The sequence below is a fragment of the Lytechinus variegatus genome, chromosome 12 (genome assembly GCF_018143015.1).
Source record: "Lytechinus variegatus isolate NC3 chromosome 12, Lvar_3.0, whole genome shotgun sequence".
Lineage (NCBI taxonomy): Eukaryota > Metazoa > Echinodermata > Echinoidea > Temnopleuroida > Toxopneustidae > Lytechinus > Lytechinus variegatus.
In genome coordinates this window covers 12,777,549-12,801,311 of record NC_054751.1, presented here as the reverse complement: position 1 = coordinate 12,801,311, position 23,763 = coordinate 12,777,549, and the positions used below count along the sequence as shown (strand labels likewise).

Sequence of the window (23,763 nt, the reverse complement as noted above, 5' to 3'; positions counted from 1 at the left end):
TCCTAGCAATCTGATATCAAAGAAAGCATAATGTAGGACAGGCAGTTTTTACTCAAAGGTAACACGTCCTGTAATCTGCTTCTCTTTGAGGTATATGAAAGTCTAATTAAGTTTACCTACCATTTAAAACCAAGACAGATACAAAATGTTTTAATGGCAATGTTGAACATGGATGTCTTAATAAGATGTACTTTAGTTGTCAATTCAACTTGTAAAGAGCAAGACAGATGTCTTCGGGTATATCAGTATAAAAAATGTACGACACAACAAAGTAATATGCTAGAAGTGACATAATTGCAATGTAAGTATACAGAAAATTAAAAAAGGCACGTTTTGGGAATGCCAAGTAAATCCAAATTGATAATATAGAAATTGTAGAATGACCAAACCGAACAACTCCGAAATTGGATTCAGTCCTCACTGGCATATTTGGGAAGTCTCGGATGGTTTGGTAGGGGGTGGAAGAGCTTCGGGATGATTTGAGATGATTGATTTTTCTGAAAAGTGGAGGGTTCAGGATCTTATTTCCAACTTTTTCGGTGGTCATCGGGTCTTATTGACAGTCTTTACCAAATTGGACCGTTAAAGAGTCTGTATTCGTCAGAAATCCCCAGTAGTTTTCTTTACAAACAAACTGCATGAAAATGCCACACGTACGTATGATTCGAAAAAATGAAGATAAAATTCATCCATCAAGACGTTCATCAATGTTATATTCAGTTAGAAATTCAGTATTCAAAAAACATTTTGCAAACGAATACTCTCAAAACCATATGGATTGTAATAAAGCCATTTTCGCCTGAGGTTACCAACTATGGTCCTTAAAAAAAGCAGAATTCAATTATCTTTTGTCCTCTTGGCTAATATACTGCCAATACTACAAGTGCTTGGCAATGAGGGCCTGATAGAACGTAGAATGTTGGCCCAACACTCATCATGTTTACTGCCTCCAGAAACGAAAACTGTATTCATATATTTGAACTTGATAAGACTATTAAAAGGCTTGACGTCATTGTGTATATCACTCGAAATTCCGTCTACATGTTTTCGTTTAATTCAACAAACGTTGCCCTATCCCTCTGGGAGACATTTAATATTGTGTCCTGTGTCTTTTGTCGCATCATCAACGGCTGTCTCGTTTGAGAGAATATCCTATTGCATGAACCGCAACCAAGAGATTGACATCTATTAAAATCATATCCTCCTCATACAGGCCATTTCCTCTCAAGTCAGATTACGGACAAGCACAAACCTCTCAGGTTGGAAATAAATAGTTTTCTAACCTCTTCAATTTGATGACCACAAGATTTTATACCTGTTCATCAAACTTAACAACTCATCGCCATTGCGGCGTACCCGATTCATTTATTCAGATAATCTTTAGTAGATATTAAAGAAGAGCAACGTCTCCTAAAAAAAGAGAAAGTTTCCATCGTGTTTTTTTGTTTTGATTGAATACCATATTGATGCAAGTTCATCAAGTTCCTGATGTGGACTTCTAGTTTATTCTTGGTTTAGTTTGGATAAATCTCTATTTAAACATTTTTTTTTCGTAAGACATGAAATCAATAAATTCAAGCAGCTCAACTTGATGAGCTGTTGTTTTGAAATTTGTCTCAGAAAACCATGAAATGCATTGTTCTGGATTACGTTGAATTGCGAATTTCTTATCTATTTAAGGAAAGTATTTCTTCGGATGCACGAAGAATCTGAAGGGATCATTGTGATTCCCGCTGCAGGGTAATTCAAAGACTTCAATTAGCCGGTCAACACCCTCTATACTGCGTGTGTGATTAACGTGGTAGTAATGTGACTGTGGTGTAGTCAACACCACGCGTTAAACCTCTCGTTAGCCTCGTAAATAGCCGCTAGGTGTGATCGATTATAGAGATCGTATGAACCCGGTGTAGAGGATGACTGGTTAACCCCTGTCATCATCCGGCTAGTCACAGCTGCTTCAATGTCACCGACCCATTACCAATCTCGCTCTCTCTTTACACACCATTGATAAAGATACCGGACTCGCTCGTAAGCCGCATGATAGAGCACGCTGGCGTTTCGTTCCCTGCAATTACACAACTGGCAACCAGGGTTGGTGGCAAAGTGGAAGGGATGTACTGCACGTGCATCGCCCAGAGGGAATGTGTCAAATTTATCCTGCCAGTAGCTAATGGCTGTATCACATGAATCATTCGTGAGTAATCATCTGTACTCAGAACGTCGGGTCGAAAACAATTCTGTAGCTCAAGGGGTTAGAATGTCATGCAAATAACGAAAATATGAAAAATACCGGGATTTGGGGTAACACACCCATCAAATTTACGTCTCGCAGTCGCAGAATTTCGTCACATGAAAGAAAATGGGTTATCAACAAATTTCATAGTCGTCTTTGAGAGATGAATTTAATACCTATCTCAGTCATTAAACAAGTTCTGGACCATCGTATCACCTGAATATAATTTTCCCTACTGATAAAAAAATAAATCATAATAACCTTCTTTTCTGTAGGAGGTGGGAGGGTTATTATTGCTTACTTCTTAATATAGCGTCAACCCATGAGTTTGGCTTTTTTCCCTATTAGATTGTTCAAGATTTTAACCATGATCTTTTAAAAGCATACTCCAAGCTCAGTTGTGGAATAGTTGTCGCATGAACATAATGAAGGACCACATTCCTAATGTACAAAACAAAGCAAAATCGACTTCTTATTTATTTTATTTTCTGATTTAACTATTATCTTCCTTTACTCACGTTCTTTTGTAATTCTTCAGTATTCATTATTCTAAGAGCTACGTATCATTCCATCGATTTATCTTTGTTGTACATGTATATCATAATACTAAAGACAAGATTTCTAGGGTTACTGTGAGCTTGGAAGATAAATCCAATATCCTCAGAATCCTTTCGCTTTCTGTCCAAACAAAACCTTTGCACCGGTGCAAATTTATTACCATATAAATTAAAGTCGATCCCTTTTCTGCGTTTGTGAAAATATCATTACTCTTCAAAGAGGACCCATGACAAAAAAGGCATAGGGTTTAAAAAAATAATGGGCAGAATTATAAAGTAATCCGTGATTTATATTACAAATCTTTCATTCCTTTCACCAAGCTATAGTTATCATTTCTGGGATGGAAAATTGCCTTATGTTTATCAGGACCCGAGGATGTGAGGATGAAATGAAATGCAAATTTCTTGGATTGTATTATTCTAATCCCGACATGATTAATTTCTATGCATTCTATGCGTAAGAAATATAAAGAATAATTGTTAATGTACTGATGTTGTAATGGGTCCCGTCTTTATCTTAACCTATCATGTGTATCAATGAGCACATCATTGTATCGTCTGAACAGATCAATATCCAGGTAGATTTCCGCTTAATGGTATCGTACAAAAGAAAATCTCGGGGAAATATATGACGTATGATCGCAATTTGTTCAAAGGAATCTTCCGGTGATAATGAGTACTCAAGATGAACCATCAAATACTCGTCAACATTTCGATGGAAGAAGCAATCTATCATTGGAAATAATTAGCAACCTTAAAATGAAAAAGAAAACGAAGTTAATTGTTGAAGTTTCCATCGTTATATTGATGATTATATGCACCACGTAATATGGGAATATAAAGTTGTTGTTCCGTTTGCAGCGTAAAGCAAAGAGTCGCAACTCGGGTTTGGTAGATCATTGTTCAACCTTCATGCACTTTCCCCGTAGCTAGCTGGTACATTTCACTGGCTTTTTCCCAGTCCAGAGCTTTGTCAGTGCATTATTCCGAGTCAATTACGACATTTCTTACCATCTGTGATGAATGCTACAAATGCCATAGGCTTTCCGACTTTTGCCCAACCAATTACATGGTCTCAGAGAGAAAATTGAATTGACTTCAAATTGAAGCTTTGATCTGTCGGAAAGGGGAGGATATGGCATGTTGCCCTTATTATAATGGAGAAATATAGTCATGGAGTAACAGAGAATAGGGGATGGGTGGAAAATTACATTTATAATTTTCCTCTTTCACTACCTTCCCACTCTACCATTCATGAATGATAAAAAAATCGTGAATAGTTCAATCAATGGGGATTGGAGGATATGCTGGATGTAATGGACTATGTACGGGTGAATCACTGGTCAGTAGGATGTCATTATTATACCATGATTATCATCTAATCAATCCATCCGAGAGTGCGAATGTAAATCCAAGATTGGGGCAGACTTATACAGAAATGGACGACGACGTATGACATCCTCGAAAACGTGGTGTAGTCACGCATGGTGTGTGGGAATGAACTTTACCTTCTGTCTCCAATTTTCAATTGGACATTCTACTATAATCCTATTACCTAAGATTCCATGCTCGCAATCCAACGATAACGATAAACATGATGAAAAATCATCTCCGAAAAGCTGTCTATAAATGAAATATGAGCGATGAGAATCAACAACTACTAGCAGTGGCGTAACTACGGTGGGGCATGGGGGGCACGTGCCCCACCCCAATCGGCTGACCAAAAAAAAAAAAACGGGGAAAAGGAGAAAAAGAGGAAGAAAGGAAGAGAAACGTACTGGGGAAGAAGAAATTATTGTTCATTATATGATGTTATATTAAATTATAATTATGTTATGTTATATTACAAAAGAAATATTTTTTTCATTACTTTATGAAACGTAATTCACTCAGGGCCTACGTCTTCATTGTTCCTGGTGCTCGCATTGTCTGTTTAACGAGATATGTAATCCTAATATACTAAAACCTCCCGTTATCAAGTCGACATACACCAAAAATATTTCCTTGCATTTCGAGATATTGTTTTATGTTTAATACTATGCTTCTTTTTCATGACTACTTAAAGTGATTCCCCCATTTTAAGGTCTTAACATAAAACATTTCCTGTCCGTGTTTACGTTCGCATTAGTGGATTGGTGATATATGTCTGCTCTCCATGAATTCCTAGAATCAGTCCTTAAAATGTCCCTTTTTCTGATCTGAATATAAAAGATTTTCACGTTCGATTACTAGATTGGTGATATATGTCTGCTCTCCATGAATTCCTAGAATCAGTCCTTAAAATGTTCCCTTTTCTGATCTGAATTTAAAAGATTTTCACGTTCGCATCAGTGAATTGGTGATATACATGTATGTCTGCTCTCCATGAATTCCTAGAATCAGTCCTTACAATGTCCCTTTTTCTGATCTGAATATAAAAGATTTTCACGTTCGATTAGTAGATTGGTAAAATATGTCTGCTCTCCATGAATTCCTAGAATCAGTCCTTAAAATGTTCCCTTTTCTGATCTGAATTTAAAAGATTTTCATGTTCGCATTAGTGGATTGGTGATATACATGTATGTCTGCTCTCCATGAATTTCTAGGATCAGTCCTTAAAATGTCCCTTTTTCTGATCTGAATATAAAAGAATTTCAGGCTCGCGCTCGCATCATTTTGGTTAGTGAAATACGTATGTTCTTTGTAAATTCCTACAAAAAACAAGCCTTAGAATGCCCCTCTTCGTATTTGAATTTCTTAAATTTTTAGCTCGCGCTTCGCGCTCGCAATATTTGATTATTTAGTGAGATGCGTATAATGATGATTACAATTACTACAAGTGCTCAATGCATTTAGATGCAATTCTAACAAAATCAGCAAGAGCTTGGCACTCCCAATATATGACTATAGTGAGATTTGTATACTCTTAATGGATTCCTATTAAAGATATAGTCCTTAAAATCTCCCTGTTTGAGGTCAATATATGCGAAAATTTTAGCTCGCGCTTCGCGCTCGCATTGTTTAGTGAGACAGGTACGTATCATGATTACAAAACTTTTATTATAATGTCCCTTTTAGGTCTGAATATCTAAAATTTTAAGCTCGCGCTTCGCGCTCGCATTATTTAATCAATTTAATGGCACTGTCCTTAAAATGTCTCTATAGGTCAGTGTACCTGGCAACTTAGCGCTCACTAAGTGGCTCAAAATTTTTTCTGGTGCCCCCCCAACGCCGTGACCCACGGTACGCCACTGACTACTAGTATTTGTTCACACCGCAGGATTCAGATGTATTGATGACAGCATAATTCGTTGAAAAATATCTATTCCTTGAAATCATTCACATTTTGTTTCGTTTTCCCCATCTGATCTTATCCATATACAACTACTCAAATTAAGACGTGTAACGACAAGGGCAATGGGAGCGATATTTTTTAAAATATTTTTTTTAATAGGGGTGCTGATGTAAATTTGAAAAAAAAAGCTTTCATTACAAAATGGAAATCAAATTGGCCCAGAAAAATTGAAAAAAATGACACAAAGGGGTTTTCACTGGGAGAAATATGGGGATATGGGAGGTCAAATTAATCCCCAGAAATTCGAGAAGCCAAAAAAAGGGTTTCACTACAAAGTAGAGGTCATTTTTTGCTATATTTTTTCAATTTTTACACATCTTCCAGAATACCTGGGGTGCTGCCTATGGAAAATAATACACGAAGCAACCGAAGACATATTTTTTGGAGGAGGGGGGGGGGGGCTTGATCTTCGCTTCCAAGAGTCATGCTAACAGCCAACGTTTCATTTAGACAACCCTTTGTAATGAAATATTGTGGAGGTAAATAATCTGCAGTATTAGAAACACACACCTTGTACACTCTTGATATCCAAATTTAGATATCAGCAGCATTTTGTGGAATGTAAAAAAGCACGGTACTTGCCTTGTAATTTTTTTCCTACCAGAATTTATTGATCCCTGTTTTTCTCCATCAAGAAACGTGTTAAAAATTACCATAACACGACAGGATAAAGTATCATAATCACTTCTCACCATGATTAATTCTCTAGCAATAGCCTTCACTTATCAGCATTGTTCAAGTTTCACGCTAACCCTGAGTCAAGTGCAATGCCCATCCACATCCTTAAGCTCCGATGGATAATTTTCCTGAGATTATTTTCGCTTATTCATCCGTACTGTGATACGTCGTTACCACATTGGTACACCAGGGTTAATTTGCTTGACAGAAAATCTATCCGGTAAGTTATAACACGTTACCGCGATACTGTTTGACAGCGTTTGAGGCAATGCTTATAGGTAGATTATAATTATTTCAGTGCTTTGACTAGATTTATTTCCTTTCTGAGTACATTGCTTGAAATCCCTTCTTAAAGTTCTCCAAAATAATTGCATCTGTTGTAATTTTACTGCACACTTCTTATAACAAACTAGACTTTAGCGCTGACAATCCGTACGAGATAATTTCATAGTCTCTGGAAGAAATTTCTAACTTTTATCAAATAACAGATATGCATCATTTCAAGTAAGTAATTTTGTTGTTGAAAATCACTTAAAAGAATCACTTTGCTTAAGAACTATGAAACGAGAGACAAAAACAAATAGATAAAAAATAAAGAATTTCACTCAAACTATCAAAAACAATCTTGTACCTTCTAGGACTACACCTGGTTTGACTCAAAGAAGACAAAGGCTCCGTAACATAAATTTTGCGATTGACCTGGGGCATGGCACTGCTGAACTTTAATAATTATAAGTTATAGGCCTACAAAATAACCAAACCATTAAATGTACAAAAAATGCCATTCGATCAAACGTTAAGCTTAATGATATGGAACCTAGAAATCCAATGTCTTTGAGTAAGATATATTAAAAAATACATTTATATAGCGCCATCTATCTAGAAAAAAAATCATTCCGAGGCGCACTTTTATTATGACCCCAGCTTTAGCATTCAAAGTAACCATCCACCTTGCCTGGGTTGAGTGCAGCACAACGTGGGTAAATTTCTTGCTGAAGGAACACACGCCATGACTTTGATTCGACCCACGCTCCTCCGATTGAAAGACGAGAGTCGTAACCACTAGACCACGACGACACCTTATTATGGATTAGCTTGGACTGATATCAATGAAGGACACATCGATTGATTTTATTTCTCCATGCATCCAAAAACACAACAAAGCATTTTTACAACGCTAAGCTATAGAAGTTCGAAAGCTTATTTCCACCCCCAAACGTCACTTTAAAGTCATGTAATAGGTTTATCGACAATAGACTTACCTGTCTAATTGGACGAGAATTTGATCGTTTACCTCCCTTGGGACAGTTGGAGATAAAACATGCGAAGCTGCCCCCTATCCATAGAGCCAGTACCAGAGCAAGAAACAAACACGTGACTATACTCTTGATGGGCATCATAGCAATCCTTTCTCTGGTGGCCTTCTCTCCCCTAAAGAGAATAAAGAAGAAAATATTTAATTCCCTTTCCTAGTTAAGGCAAAACGCAAAAACTAACAAAAGGAAAATGATCAGAGGTAAGTGTTAGATAACCTAGCAAATATTTTTACCCTTTCCCCTTTTTTGCAAACTATACATTTGTTACAGCTTCACAAAAAATGTATTTAAAGGACAAGTCCCTCCCAACAAAAACTTGATTTGAATAAAAAGGGAAAAATTTAACAAGCATAACACTGAAAATTTCATCAAATTCGGATGTAAAGTAAGAAAGTTATGACATTTTAAAGTTTCGCTTTATTTAACAAAACACTTATATGCACATCTCGGTCGGTATGCACATGGGGGAACTGATGACATCACTCACTCACTATTTCTTTTGTATTTTATTATGTGAAATATGAAATATTTTGATTTTTTCTTCATTGTCATGTGTATGAAGTTTCATTCCTCCCTGAACACGTGGAATTCCATTATTTTAACATTTTGTGCTTCAGACGAGGAGGTCCTAATCATCAAATTCGTAAAAATGGAAATATTGTATAATTCAAACAATAAAAAACAAAAGAAATAGTGAGTGAGTGACATCATCGACTCTATCATTTGAATGTAACTGGCTAGTTCATATAACTATTTTGTTAAAAATAAGCGAAAATTTGACATGTCATAACTTTCTTATTTTACATCCGATATTGATGAAATTTTCAGCATTGTGCTTGTCTGTTTTTCTCTAATGATTCAAATTGACATTTTTCTGAGGTGGACTTGACCTTTAAAGATGAGTGACTCGTATAGTGATCCAATGATACAGTTTCGAAACAACTTCAACGCAACGATGACCTTCATTAGGGAATTAAACGTCTCTACAAAGTCTCTCTGAAATGATACAGTAAGTTATTTGGTCGTTGCCGAATGAATTATCGATGATTGCCTACTGCAGTCTTCAAAGATTGAAATAGATACTGTCATTCAATTTCTGGATGTGATTCGATTCGTATGTCATACATGAGTGGAACTGAAAGATTCATTCAAAGCTGTTTTACCTCTATAATTCAGATCGTTTTATGTCCCTTGGAAAAAGAGATTTTGCCGTTGATTAGCTTATTATTGCATGACAATTTATCAAAATTATATGGTTCCTCCGGATATGAATACCGTCCACACACACACACATACATATATGAAATTATCTAATGGCTACACACTATAGCTAATCACTAACAGGAAGGACCACATACATGTACATAAAGCTCGTGTTGTTCAAGGCGTTGAGAAAGTAAAATATTTTACTTCGCCAATAATTCAATTCTTTGATTCAAAGGTAAATGAGAAGTGTACTTATTATAGTTTTTATCCTTCATTAAACACCTAAATTGATATCGAGCAAAATTGTATTGTTATGGTCATGAAGCGAATCTAATTTACCAAAAGGGTAAATTTCAAAGGGAAGTTCCCCTGAAGTTCTTCATCCAAAGGAGAAAAAACTGTATTCTTTGAAATATATCAACGATTTATTCATTATTTCCACGAGAGTTACTGTTGTATCACAAAAGCTTTGTCACAAAACTATTATAACATGTATATGCAAGCTTCGGATTCGAAAATTGAGCTTATAAGGAGGGGGAGAACATTTTTCAATATAGAGCCGGATAAACCACTAGCACTTCTCCATGATCGAGTTGTTAAAGTTAATGACCTTCAAAGCTAAGGGCCAGAGTCCATTTCTGGCGGAGACAATTTTCAACCTCAAAGAAATTTCGACATGATTGGAACGCATCTAGTGGACTTTATCTCAAATTTCGAAACTAAGAAACCTTTATAACTCCATATTTCTTAATTTGTATTCGTTATATATCAACCTTTAAGGTTGATACCTGTATACCAATTACAAATTAAGAAAATAATGTGGAGTTTTGTATTTACTTATTGCTTTCATTGTTTTTTGTATTTCTAAATATTATTATTGATTACCAGTGTTCACATAGATTCTGTGTCATCGCATTTCCAAGACCAAGTAAATTATCTTTTTTTATTGTCTCGATTGATTTCGTATTTAATTATATGAATGCACACACACACACACACACCCACACAAACACACCCTCACACATAAATACACACGCACATATGGAGATGCACCATCCCGAACACCCACATTCACACACACTAACCCATATGCATGCGGGCGTATGGGTGTGTGTGTGCTTTGATTTCCTTCGCATTGCTATCTAATGCTGATGTGAAACTAGTATTAAACGAAATAAGTAAAGTCTATCAAGCTTTCATTTTTTTTTCTGACCACTACTGTATATAAGATAAGGCTTTGTAACTTATTGCGAGAGCGTACAAGAATGTGGGTGTGCGTTTGTGTGTGTCGGGGGGGGGAGGAGGGGAGGGGGTATGTGAGTACCTGAAGATGTACATTAATATATCTGAGCCAATGACTTGGCAAATTGATATAATTATTAGGTGATCTGTCAATCGACAGATCAACTAATAATTTCGTAAGAATTTTCTTTTTTATTTATTATTTATTTATTTCTTAATTTTTATTTTTCCACCCTTTTCTTGTTACCATAAAATCTCCAAATCTACACCATCAATTATCTTCAAAATATCATCAGATATGGGGACTTATCATGTCATGTGAACGAAACAAGATCAAGGTCAAAAGGTCATCATGACGTCTAGACGCCATTTTGTAAAATCACATTATCAATCGTATCTTCATTATCAATGATCGAAAATTAACAATATTTACATCACATTAACTTCAGGTCAAGGGTCAACTGTCCATGTCATCAAAGGTCATGTAAAGGTCACGACGTGCGCGTCAAAATTTTAAAATGCTCAAAATCGCTTTTTGACCAAAGTAGAGTGTGTGTGTGTGTGTGTATTTGAGTTTTGTCAGACGTGTATCAATCAGATATGATTATTTACGTCTGGGACCGACCTTTAACGTCACCATCCGAAAGACGTGACCAGGGCTCGAACCTCGACCCTCTGCATCAATTTGTAACTTCCCCACAGCTTGGATTACAGGCGCACGCCACAACGCCCAGTATGTTTCAGGTGATTTTAAACATTTCAAAATTTGCGCGCGCACAGTTACGCGCGCGTTTCCGCGCGTAACGGCACTATAAAACATAGGATCGCCATTTTTTTATATCAATGCACCGATAATATAATTCTGAACAAGTTGATACCTTGATCAACCTTCTACGACAAGTAATGAAGGAATTAGCCTCCATCAAAGTTTACAGCACGCGCGCGCGCACTAACCATAGACAATATATGTGCAAAAACATGCCTATACAAAATTCATTATAGCTCTTAGGGTAGTCCGTTGACCCCCATTTTTTTCATATTCGAATAGAGTATGGATGGGAGATGTGATTTCATGTCTCATTTGACCCGAAATTTTATCATGACGTCATCAAAATGGCGTCGGAACTCAAAATTCCCATTTTGCTACTTATGACGTCATTATAATTATGCAAATTTGACTCTAACTCTGTAAATATTGGTCAATTTTCGCTCACTTTTCAATATGTTGTAGCTGAGAACATGTTCTTCTTAATATGATGGCTTAATTTACTTTTAAAGGAATGGATCATCCTGAAAAATGGCAAGTTATAGAGGCATGTCATTTTCGCTCATTTTGTGTGCAATCTCTATGGGAAATGACTTTTTCTCAAAACTGGATTTTACATTCCTCTATTTCGCGAGCCATATCTCCATTTCTGTTCGTTGGTTTTCTCTGGGCTTTACGTATGTTGTAGCTGAGATTGTGAGCTATTGCAAGTGTGGTCTCCATTTTCCGATCAGATGCCGGGATCATGTCCGTATTTCACTTGCAAAATTGGATTTCAGATCTTCTCGTTTTGCTTATGTGTTAAGTCTATGGGAAGCGTGTAGCTCAATGGGTAAGGCATCAGACTTGCGTCCTTAGGGTCCCCGGTTCGAACCCAAAAGTGGACATAATTTTTTTTTCTTTTCAACATTTCGCAAATGTTTCTTAATCACCATTACAAGGTATATATGTTCAAATATCGCACAATTAAGTAGATTAAAATCGTTTTTAATAAGCCTATAACATGTACAATGTGTATCGCCTACACCTACATGTATTTCACATATTCTCATTTCCCTCTTTTTCAAGAGTATTCAACATATTCTTTTCGTAAGAAAAGTTCAGTTTTCATCATGATGATCATATCTATCTCAATAAACATGCTGATTGTCTTCGTGTTCATAAAATCAGAGACAGATCACCTAATTCGTCCTCATGACGAATTAAAATTCTAGTTCTTCTTCTTTTATATGTTATAAATGGTAATCTTTATTAGATGCGCGAATGTGAAATGTGCGTGTGGATGTGGGTGACGATAGTGAGTGTATAGCTGTAAATGACGAAAATGAAATAAATATCTGGGACACAGATTTTGCTAAGCACATGTATACATGTTACAAAATTAGCAAGATATGCATATATAAATTATGATAATTTACAACTTGTCATTATACGTGGCCATCTCGATTTCACAACACAGGAGGGGAGGGTGACGATTTAACGATTCATTACATGTAACCTTACAATATACAGTTTTCTTGAACTTTGGAGGTGTCATACAAGCGAGGTCTTCATTTACAGGCCTTTTAAAAGGCCCTTATTTGATCAAAGGCCTGGTGAGTATAGAAGGATCTCGGGGAATTAACTCATAGACACCAGGGCCCTGTTGTACAAAGAGTTACGATTGATCAGATCAATCGCAACTATGGACGGCCAGCAACGTCAACATCTATTATGCATGTTTGTTCAATATAATTTCTAGCTGTGATGTATATTCATGCATTCATTGTTTTCTTGAAAATTCACTGCGCTTCTTTTTGCATTAAACGGACATTGTGCAAATTTTTCGTAGAAAAAATATGACACTGATGGATTCCCATAGTTACGATTGATCGGATCAATCGTAACTCTTTGTACAACAGGGCCCTGATCTTATCGCAAGCACGAGATCTGACTACAATGAATAGAAGCAAACGAATTGACCTCACGCTGACACATGAACAAGTTTAACTTCAGGATAAACTTCTCATTTCATTTCATATCCAATTTCTTATAATCTCTTTTAGAAAAGGTGTTGTAATTCAACTATTGTGAGCCTCACGTATAATGATTAAGTTTTGTGCATACATGGAGATGTCGAGTCCCTCTTATTCGAAACTAGACGTATCATAGTGTACATTTTGACAATCACAATAGGGACGTGCCTGTTCTCTGAATGTGCTCTCTCCAGTAACATAACCTTGGCCCATGCATTGACAAAGTAAACACGTTTCATATCGTATTAAGTAGATAGAATCTGATTAGTCAAAGTAATACTCGTCCAGACAAGGTGTCGTATCATATTTTGGAGTGTGAGTGTGTGAATATACGCATTCCTGTACGCCATACCAGTTTTATTATACCAAGCGAACACCACTACAGACCTGTGCGTGCATCTTCATTCTCATTTCATATCGCAAAACACAATTTTAGTACTTTGCATTCAACATCACTTATCAAACATCACTATTATTTTATATTATACTAATTGCACATCCCAGTCGAACTTATATATATATATTTATATATTTTTACAAAAAAAGCTATGTATATTTTCCACCATTTGTGTTATGATTGCTGCCACCAATAACGGTGAATATAAGAATCCAATTGTTCATTTATGAAAAACAAGTCATCGATGATATTCCCAAACCAATAGGGAAATTTCATTGCTTCCTAAATGCTTTAGCAATGAAATTTACCAATGTTGAATTCATACCACCTTATTATGATTCGTGACTACATGTACAATAACCTGTAGTAAACATGTCTAATTGAATTGATTTATAGGAAGTCTTGCTGTTGACATCGCATCTCTCTGAGCAAAATGGAGCCTCGATATGTGCGAAAAATAGCTTTCATTAAATTTGCATCGACTGTAGAATATCTGTATATTATAGAAATTATATCCAACAGCAAAAGTAATATTGGACGGGGTTGTTGAAATACAGGGGAAATGGGTTACATGTATACACATCAGGAAACAAGAAAGCTAGAACAAAAATCAATCATTAAAATCATCGATAACTGAATTATAACATATTACCCAAGGGGACGCTCTCCTGTTATTTCATGTATCATCAGATGAGAGTGAGATGAGGGCAAATATGTATTAGTAGAATAATAAATAACACACACGATATCCAACGATTAAGACACACAGTCCGAGGATTTCACTCTAAAAACTATACGAAGAATAAATAGTTTAAACTTGAACAACTGAAACTGGAATGTCAATAAAGCGATCTGTATATGTGGCGAAAATTGAGGGTCTAAGAATATAGGTTTAGTCCACAGTGTAGAAATTGATCCCCTAATGTTATCTAATTCTGATCTTCTTCCTTTTTTTTTTTTTTTTAAGGATATTTTATTATATTCTCTCAAATCAACATACATAATCAAATTCTATAAACAATTTGTACAAACTATTTGAAACATAATTATAAATTATACAATAAATCCATTACAATATAATTATACAACTTATACATCAAACTTAAAAAATACTAGAAATTAATATACTAATGCGTTTCAGCAATTACAAAATGAAATATTAACAAAATATATGACATGATCAGAGAGAAAAAAAGATAAAAATGTTGTTCCACCTCCCACCCCCCCCCCCCCCTCCCTCCCCTCCGTCCCCAGGTTAGGAGCATTCTCCCCTTTATGCCTATACTCTACATGGAAGGGACTGCAATTCTCCGTATTGTTTTTTTCTGTGTTTTTATTTATTTTGTTTTGTGGCTTTGTCTCTCGTATATATACCTTTGCCTCACTCTCCTTATTTATTCTTTTAATTAAGATTTTCCCATTTCCTTAAATGAAGAGACATCTTGCCTCTACCTAGCGCCAGCCTTCTTTCTTCCCATTCTTCTTCTTTAAATTTCCTTTTAATTTCATCCATGGTTATATGTGCACCCTTTTCCCTCCCTTTGAAGATTAAAAATTTAACAAAGATTAAAAAGTGATTGATTAAGCGTTCTTTTCCTTCGTCCTTTAATTCTACCCCTACAAGAATTTCCTCCCAGCTTAAATTACCCGTAGAAATAAAACCAAACATCTCCTTACAATTATCCCAAACCAGACAAGCATATTCACATTCCAAAAAAAGATGGCGGTATGTTTCCTCCTCTTTTTTACAATAACAACAAAGGTTATTTTGTGAGATTTTAAAACGGAACAAGTGATGATTTGTGTAAGCAATGCCGTGTAACATTTTAAACTGAAATTCTCTTAATCTACTGTTCAGAGTACATTGTCTTGGTGTCATAAAAATGTGTTCAATCTTTTCATAAGAGAAACTATATTTGTTTTTTAACCTTTCGAAAACATCAGGTATTGAGAAGTTGCATTTCATAAAATTTGCATAAACGTTTTTAGATACTAACTCCTCCATTGACAAAATTCTTTTTCCAGATATAAATGATATTTCTTCCCTAAGAGAAGCCTCTTTGCTATCTATTTTCATATTTCGTTTCCAGCTGACTGGAAAAGTTTTATAAATTGACTCTATCAGATGAAAATCATTTATGTTTAAACCCTGTCTTTGGAAGTACGAAAATGGCCTTAAGTTTCCATCATAATCCATAATATGTTTCAATCTGTAAATATTTTTTTCATATATTTTTTGGTTAAATATGCATTTCCCTTCAATTCGTACAAATTTATTGTTAAAAAATATCTCATTTCCTTTAAATGTTTCAGATTTTAAACGAAAATCCTTCGTCTCTATCCATACTTCTAACAAATCTATATAAAACTGCGGCAATGCTATCTCCAACAATCCAAGCAAGTAATCACATGAAAATATAAAATTTCCTCCCAGATGTTTTGTGGCATAATTGAAATATTGTTTCCATTTCATTGTATTATTTTCTTTTAGTCTTTTAATCCACATAACTCTCTGTGCCTTTATTAACCATTGAAAATTCATCATTTTCAAGCCACCTTGATGGTAATCTAAGTACATCGTTTTTTTGTTAATCTTATTTCTGCCACCCCACAAAAAAGTAAAAGTCAACTGATCAAGCTCAACATAAACCCATTCTGGAATTGGTGTAAGAGATGCCACATATATGAATTTTGAAAAGATAAACTGCTTTAATAGTTGTATTTTGCCCATCAAAGTTAAATCTCTTTGCTTCCACCAGTTTAACAACTTCTTTATTTTACTTAATATTTCTTTATAATTCAATCTTTCTTTTACTTCTACATCTAAAGAAAAAAATACACCGAGAATCTTTATAAAATCCACCTTTTGGCCAAAAGATAAATCATATGATTTTCCTTGGGAGGAACCTAATAATAGAACCTTCGTCTTATCGTTATTAACTTTGAGTCCTGACACTTTTCTGAATTTTTCTAAAATTTCTATTACTTTTCTTACTGAATCTAGATCTCGGACAAATATAGACATATCATCTGCATACATAACCTGTTTTACTTCTTCCTTTCCAAAGGAAATTCCTTTAACATCATTATTATATCTTATATTATGCGCTAATACTTCAATACATAAAATGAAAAGATATGGTGAAAGCGGATCTCCCTGCCTTACCCCTCTTTCAACATGAAAATAGCTTGTAGAATCCCCCCCATTAAAAATACAACTTTGGCTATTTGTATATAATATTTTGACCCATTTGCGAAATTGCTGGCCAAGACCGAATGAACCTAATGTTTGATGTAAAAATTTGTGGGATATCGAATCAAAGGCTTTTTCTAAATCAATTGCTATCATATACCCAGGGATATTATTATATAACGTATGAAAAAGCATATCATCAATTAATCTAATAGCTTCTCCTATATTCCTGTTTTTAATAAATCCTATTTGATCTGCTAACACCACGCTCTCCAAAACCTCTTTAATTCGTTTTGCTAAAACTTTGGATATGATCTTATAATCTGTATTCAATAACGAAATGGGTCTATAATTCTTTACGTAATGTGGGTCTTTCCCTTCTTTAGCTAATAAAATAATAATTGCTTGTTTTTGTGATGCCGAAAGTTCTCCAAGAACAAAAGCTTCATTGAATGCCCCAATCAATACATCCTTTATTTCAGCCCAAAATGTACAATAAAATTCAACTGTTAACCCATCGTTACCAGGGGATTTATTTTGCTTCATTTCTTTCAGTACCGAAATACACTCCTCTTCTAGTATATCCCCTTCACAGCTTTCAGAATCTTCAGATGATAACGTTGGTACATTTTTAAAGAAATCCCTAAAATCTTCCGTGTATTCCCTTGCATAAAGGTGGGTATAGAATGATTTAATTTCATTTAAAACTTCCTTCTCATTTTCAGTAATTTCTCCGTTAACCTTAACTAATTTTGTTATAGTACTTTTCTTTTTGTTAGATTGTAATAATTGACTAAAGTACCTTGTATCCCTTTCTCCACTTTCGTACCATGTCGCACGAGACCGAATTTTAATACCTTCATTAATGTAATCGTAACTGTCTGCAAGTTCTTTCCTTTTCTTTTCTATCTTTTTAATTAATTCTTCATCTACTGAATTTACGCAACTACTTTCTAAACATTCCAATTCCTTTTCGAGAGATTCTTTTTTATTCTTTTTTTCTTTGGCCAGTTTTTTCGAAAAAGTTCTTGTGAAAGACATTATTTTCATTTTCAAATAATCCCATACAACTCTTCTATCTTTAACTTCTGTTTTTATTTTCTCCTTTAATGTAAGTATTTCTATTTTCATTTTTTTCACATATTCTACATTACCACAAAGGCTATTATTAAATTTCCAATAAGAACTATTCTTTTTACGCATTTCCTTCTCAGTTTTATCATACAAAAACATAAATATAGCTGAATGGTCAGGAGCTATAGATGGTAAAATTTTGCACCTAATAACAACATTTACTAAATCATCTGATATTAGCCAATGATCTAATCTACTTTGCATAAATGGATTATTCTTAGTGAAGGTAAATTGTCTTTTCAATGGATTTCTCTCCCTCCATATGTCTATCAATTGTAATTCCTCCATAAAATTTTCTACTTCTTTACTAACCTTATCATGTAATTTTTGTTTTACTGTTCCATTATAATCTAAATCAGAATTCATTATAATATTAAAATCTCCTCCCATTAAAACAGGTTTGTTACAATTATTAATTTTTTTTAACTCTATAATCATATCCTTTAAAAATTTTATTTGATGATTTTCTTTATCCCTCGTCGGTAAGTATACATTACAAAGGACCATTCTATGTCCTTGGATTTCACAATCAATGAGTATGTATCGCCCTTCGTCATCTTGTTTTATATCTATAAGTTTAAAGTCTAGCGAAATTTTGATGAGAATGAGTACTCCTTTGCTGTGATTTGTTCCATGACTATAATAACATGACCCATCCCACCCAGAACTCCATCTATCCTCTACTTCTTTTGTACTATACGTCTCCTGTAAAAAAATTACATCCCCTTTTTCTTTGCACCATGAAAATATTCGTCCCCTTTTCGCGCATTCTCTTATTCCTCTAACATTTAAGGAAACAAAATTACAATTTAAACATCTAATCATTAAAAGAATCTAAAAAGATCATTCCACCATTTTTTTGTATAAAAACTAAGATTTTCACTATGCTATTTATAGGGAGAGTGAGGATTGGATTTCCTAGTGTAACTGCAGTACATAATTGAATAATAAAATCTAATTTATTGCGCCATTGTTTAAAACAAAAATGAATGTCGATCAATTCGAGTATTGTTATCCCTTCCATGTAGAACATTATCTCTAAAAATCCTAAATAAGTTGCTCGTAATTCCTGCAGGTAAAAAAAGAAGGGAAGGAATCCCATCTACACGACCCTCTCCAAAGCAGCACTCCCCCACAGCTCACCCTACTTTACAGGTTGCTGTAGTATTTCCAATAGTAAAAATCTACCCCTTCTTGACTTTTTTTCTTTGTCTTATTAAATATAAAGAAATAGCTGTAAATGATATTAATAATGAAAAAAAAACTGGCATTCCTTTTAAACGTTATGTTCGATTGTAAATCTTGAACTAGCAATATCATCAACGTTTAAAAGAGAAACACATCAATGACATGACGATAAAATATTTCTTTGATATCACGATTGCTGGTATGGTTGTATGAAGCCCCAGTGATATGTAGACACAATAATACTGATTATGATAATAACAACAAAAATTAGGACAATCATAATGGTAATAATTGTACATTGCGCAATATCTATAGGGATGTACTCAACTACGCATTGTAATTAACAGCAGCTGAACAAGAGACAATTATTAACGAAATAATCAAAAGAATAAAAATGAAAATAAGGGAAGCCTCTCCCCTACCAAATACACTACAAAAGAGTGACTTATTTCTCGAAAAAAACATTGAAAAGGGTAGTTTCACTTTATATATGTGTAATATGAAAAATGACGCTTTCATAATAAAAAATATACGGGGCAGGGTTAATGAGTGATATATCTATTTAACCATGCATTGTGATATCGAACTGTGTGCTGCATTGGAATACAAACGTAGTATGAACATGGAATATAGGAATGAAGCTGGAGTATAGAATGAAGGTAATGTCACAGGCTCATTGTGAAAAATCAATTTCAATCAGCCACACAGCTACTGTGGAAAAGGAATGCTTTTCATTGAATGCCGACAGTCAAGTATCCCCCCCCCCCATTTTCATTATGATAGAAGAGTGAGAGAAAGGAGGGGAGAGATGGAGTGACAAAATGAGAGAAAAAACGAGAATGACTCAGATACAGAAGATAACCTAGTTCCACATTCACGGTAACAGATTCAAGATGCCGTTCATTTATCACTATTCATTAGAACTTCAACCTTACTGGTCCAACCTATTCACTTTGATGCTTTGAAGTCCAAATTGATTTCGGGGTCATGGCAGACAGTGGTTTGGAGAGATACATTAGTGATCTCTTAAATACGTAACAAATTTCCAAAAATAGTCAAGGATTTTGCAAATAGTTCGTCTCGTTAGGATATCGTTTTGATCATCCGACCCCCTTCTTTCAAATGGGATGTTGTTTCTTTGATTCTCTTAGAAGTGATTTCCAGGGAATATATGAATCGTTGATGAACTTAGTAAACAAAATGCCAAATAAATTTATTCGATGATTTGCTGGCGGCAAATGGCAATTGATCGATTCCTGATTCAAGGTCAGAATATACTGCCAATGCATAACCGCTTCTGGATTTCAGTTTCAGAGTTTACAACGGCAGTAGAAAGGCATATAGGCCTTCGTGTTCTTTGCCTGCATGGTTTCTTAATGATTTTTTTTTTAATAAAGGTAGATTTAAAAAAAATAGGAATCGTCGATATTTGCTTTATAGACCTATGTGTAAAAGAAAGAGTCATCGATGCTAAGATAAGATTCAGAAAATTGATGTCATTTTGCATTCTCATATTCAAATGTTGGAATGGGCAAAATAACTCAGGGCATCAGTCAAAACTATATATACTAATTCCATTATCACTTGAATCGTAGGAAGACTGTGCGCATTTGTTTTAGAAATCTAAACTCGTAGTTATTTCATCTGATTCAGTATGTGGAAGAGTTTGAGTTAGACTCATGCAAAATAATTTCTAACGTATGCTTTTCGATTTACCGATCCGAAATAAATCAACTGAAAAAATGATTTGATATAGATACGTATGTACAAGCAGCTGTCAAAAAGGTGGCATAAAGGCAAAGTGATTTTCACCGTTTAACGGTACATTTGAGCTCAAGGGCACAAATCAATTATTACGAGGAACTAAAGGAACAGAACAGTATTTCTATCTATAAGCAGGGTCTAGACAGAGAGCGGGCCAACTTGTGGATAAGTATGAATAAGAGAGGCTCTTTTGAATTTTGACAGATAGTAATATGCTAAACAAAAGCAATACAGATTGTTGGCAATAAAGGAGGGGAGTGCAGATATAAATAAAAGGAAATAGAACAAGAAGTAAATAGTGAGATAGAAAGAGAAAAAAGAAGATTAGAGTTATTATCAATTTTATAAAGCCTACCATTGTTCATGTTCATCAGTATTTGGTCAAGGTCAATTTTGCAGCAAGAATAAGAATAATTTCCCATGAGGTACAGTCCCATGTTTCTGAAAATAGATCGGATCTCCAAAGCGTGCCATAATTGCAAACTGCTTCATGTTTTGACAATCGTCTTATGCATTTAACAATGGATCCCATCTATGCTTTAAAAGGGAAGGTTGCATGAACGTATTTAAAAGAAAGGAAGGCGAGAAATGGCAAGTGTAAAACTTCTGAAAATGACCTTAAATCAACTTCTTAGTATTTTCCCCATCATCTACTAAACATCAAAGGATGAATCCATAGAGACGATTGATAACAAAGATAAATGAATGACGGTGGTGTATCGAGGGCGGTTTTATCAAACGAATTCCTCTTGCCCAAAGGAGTCGGTCTCTTGACAAAAGTATTCTGGTCAAGTGGAAAACAATTTCAAAGAACACTTCCACATGACGCCCCCCCCCCCTCCTTCCCACCATTACCTTACAGAAAAAATAAAACCCTTGGGGGAAGATTAGCTTGCATGAAAACTGAAAAATCAAAGAATAAGATCAATGAAAGTGTGAATTCAACTGAACAAGCAATAAGAACGTTGGGATCATTTGAATGTCAAAATTACTAATACTATGGAGATCCTCCCATTGACAAAGCGTCCAAGATAATGTGATGTCCCAACTTTTCCATTTTACACTGAAAATATTGCTAATTCTAATGATAGTACAACTCTTTGTCCATTATACAGTGCGTCCCGGAAAAGGGAAAACCGGATTCCCATGTATTTTTCTTCTTCAAAGACAAATGAATTATGATAATCTATACACATAATCATATGAATCAATTATTCCTATTTAGTTTGATGACAAATATAAGACAAACACTTCACGCATAAATGAGCAAGACGAGTTTGAAATTATAATGTCAAAACCAGGTTGCGCCGAAAACTTGCACAAGATTTGTTCGTGATACGGCGATCGTGCTTATTAGACAATTGGCCCATTAGCTTTTTTTTTACATTCTTTGGTAAATTTTTCTCACTGATCCCTGAAATGAGAATTGATTAAGATTCACGCGTGCAATGGGTTTCTGCGCAAATCGTTTCTGATATTCTTCAATATTTATTGCTTGTAATCTGTCACGCGTAAATGATTTGATAAGTTTTTGGTTTCAAATTAGAGATGAGATTCCGCTCTTGCCAGGAGTATCAAAATTATTGAAAAAAAAACACATTTTTTTTAGTAGACTTGAAGTAAAATATGTAAAAAAAAAAAAGGGCAGGGGATTTGTACAACTGTGGAAACATCACATCAAAGTCATGGAATTTCCGATCTGATTTGCGATTTAAATTTCAACAAGGAGAAAAAAATATTTTCCATTGTTTCATTTTCGGCTATTGTTTCTACTGTATAGCCACATTCGATCTATTTAGGGGTTCGGTTTTTGGACAGATTTGTATACATCCCTGTCAGACCACATCCTCTCCTACCCTCCTGTCCATGGATATTCCTGGATCTTCCTCTGGACAAAACTATTCAACAAGTGCTGCTTCGAAGTGTGACCCATGGGCAAATTAAACAGTGGGTAATGTCTTACGATCAGTAAGGGCAGTAGTTCAGGAGAGATTGCTTTCCAAATATGTGCAATTGGTTTGTCAAGACTCAACGAGTGTGAAAAACACCTGATATTACGTTGCGTCTATACAACATTTTAGTTTGGGTTACCGGACGGAAAAAAAATCCTTACAATGTTTTTTCAACATGAATATTTTTTTAATTCGAACGAAAAATGGAGCCGAAGGTTGCAAGGAAAAGAACCATCAAAACATTAATGAAGAGCCTAATAATTACGATAATGGACATAACCATGCATTTGGGTTTTTGTTCAGTCACTATGTTTAGGTATAACAGCCATGCTGTATTCGAGCATATTCATGGCTATAAAATGATATACAAATGTTTGCAAGGAAACATCAATTTTATACGTTTCTCGTAAAGTTCATGCCCTAAAGTCTTTAAGTTTGAATTTATTTTCCAAGGAATTATATGACTAATATAACGGAATTATCATTTTTGTTTCTACTTTAAGGTCAAGTCTAACCCAGATTTTTTTTTATTTTGATAAATAGAGAAAAAGAAAACGAGCATAACACTGAAAATTTCATCGAAATCGGATGTAAAATAAGAAAGTTATGACATTTTAAAGTTTTGCTTATTTTTCACAAAACTGTGATATGCACAACTCAGTGACAATAATTCATTTTTTACAGATTTGACAATAAGGACAAACTATATAACAAAATACAAAATTAATAGTGAGTGGATGGTGTCATCAGTCTCCTCATTTGCATACCGTCCAGGATGTGCATATAAC

General features: G+C 34.8%; 1 protein-coding gene across 1 annotated transcript in view; it reads right to left on the bottom strand.

The window, feature by feature from the left end:
- Window positions 1-8,227, bottom strand: part of LOC121425527 (oxytocin-neurophysin 1-like) — a 32,980-nt gene extending 24,753 nt beyond the window's left edge. The window contains exon 1 of the mRNA XM_041621602.1: window positions 8,065-8,227. Within this exon, the coding sequence (XP_041477536.1) occupies window positions 8,065-8,202 (138 nt within the window). The 5' untranslated portion in view covers window positions 8,203-8,227. The remainder of the gene's footprint in view (window positions 1-8,064) is intronic.
- Between the last annotated feature and the right edge of the window lie 15,536 nt (window positions 8,228-23,763).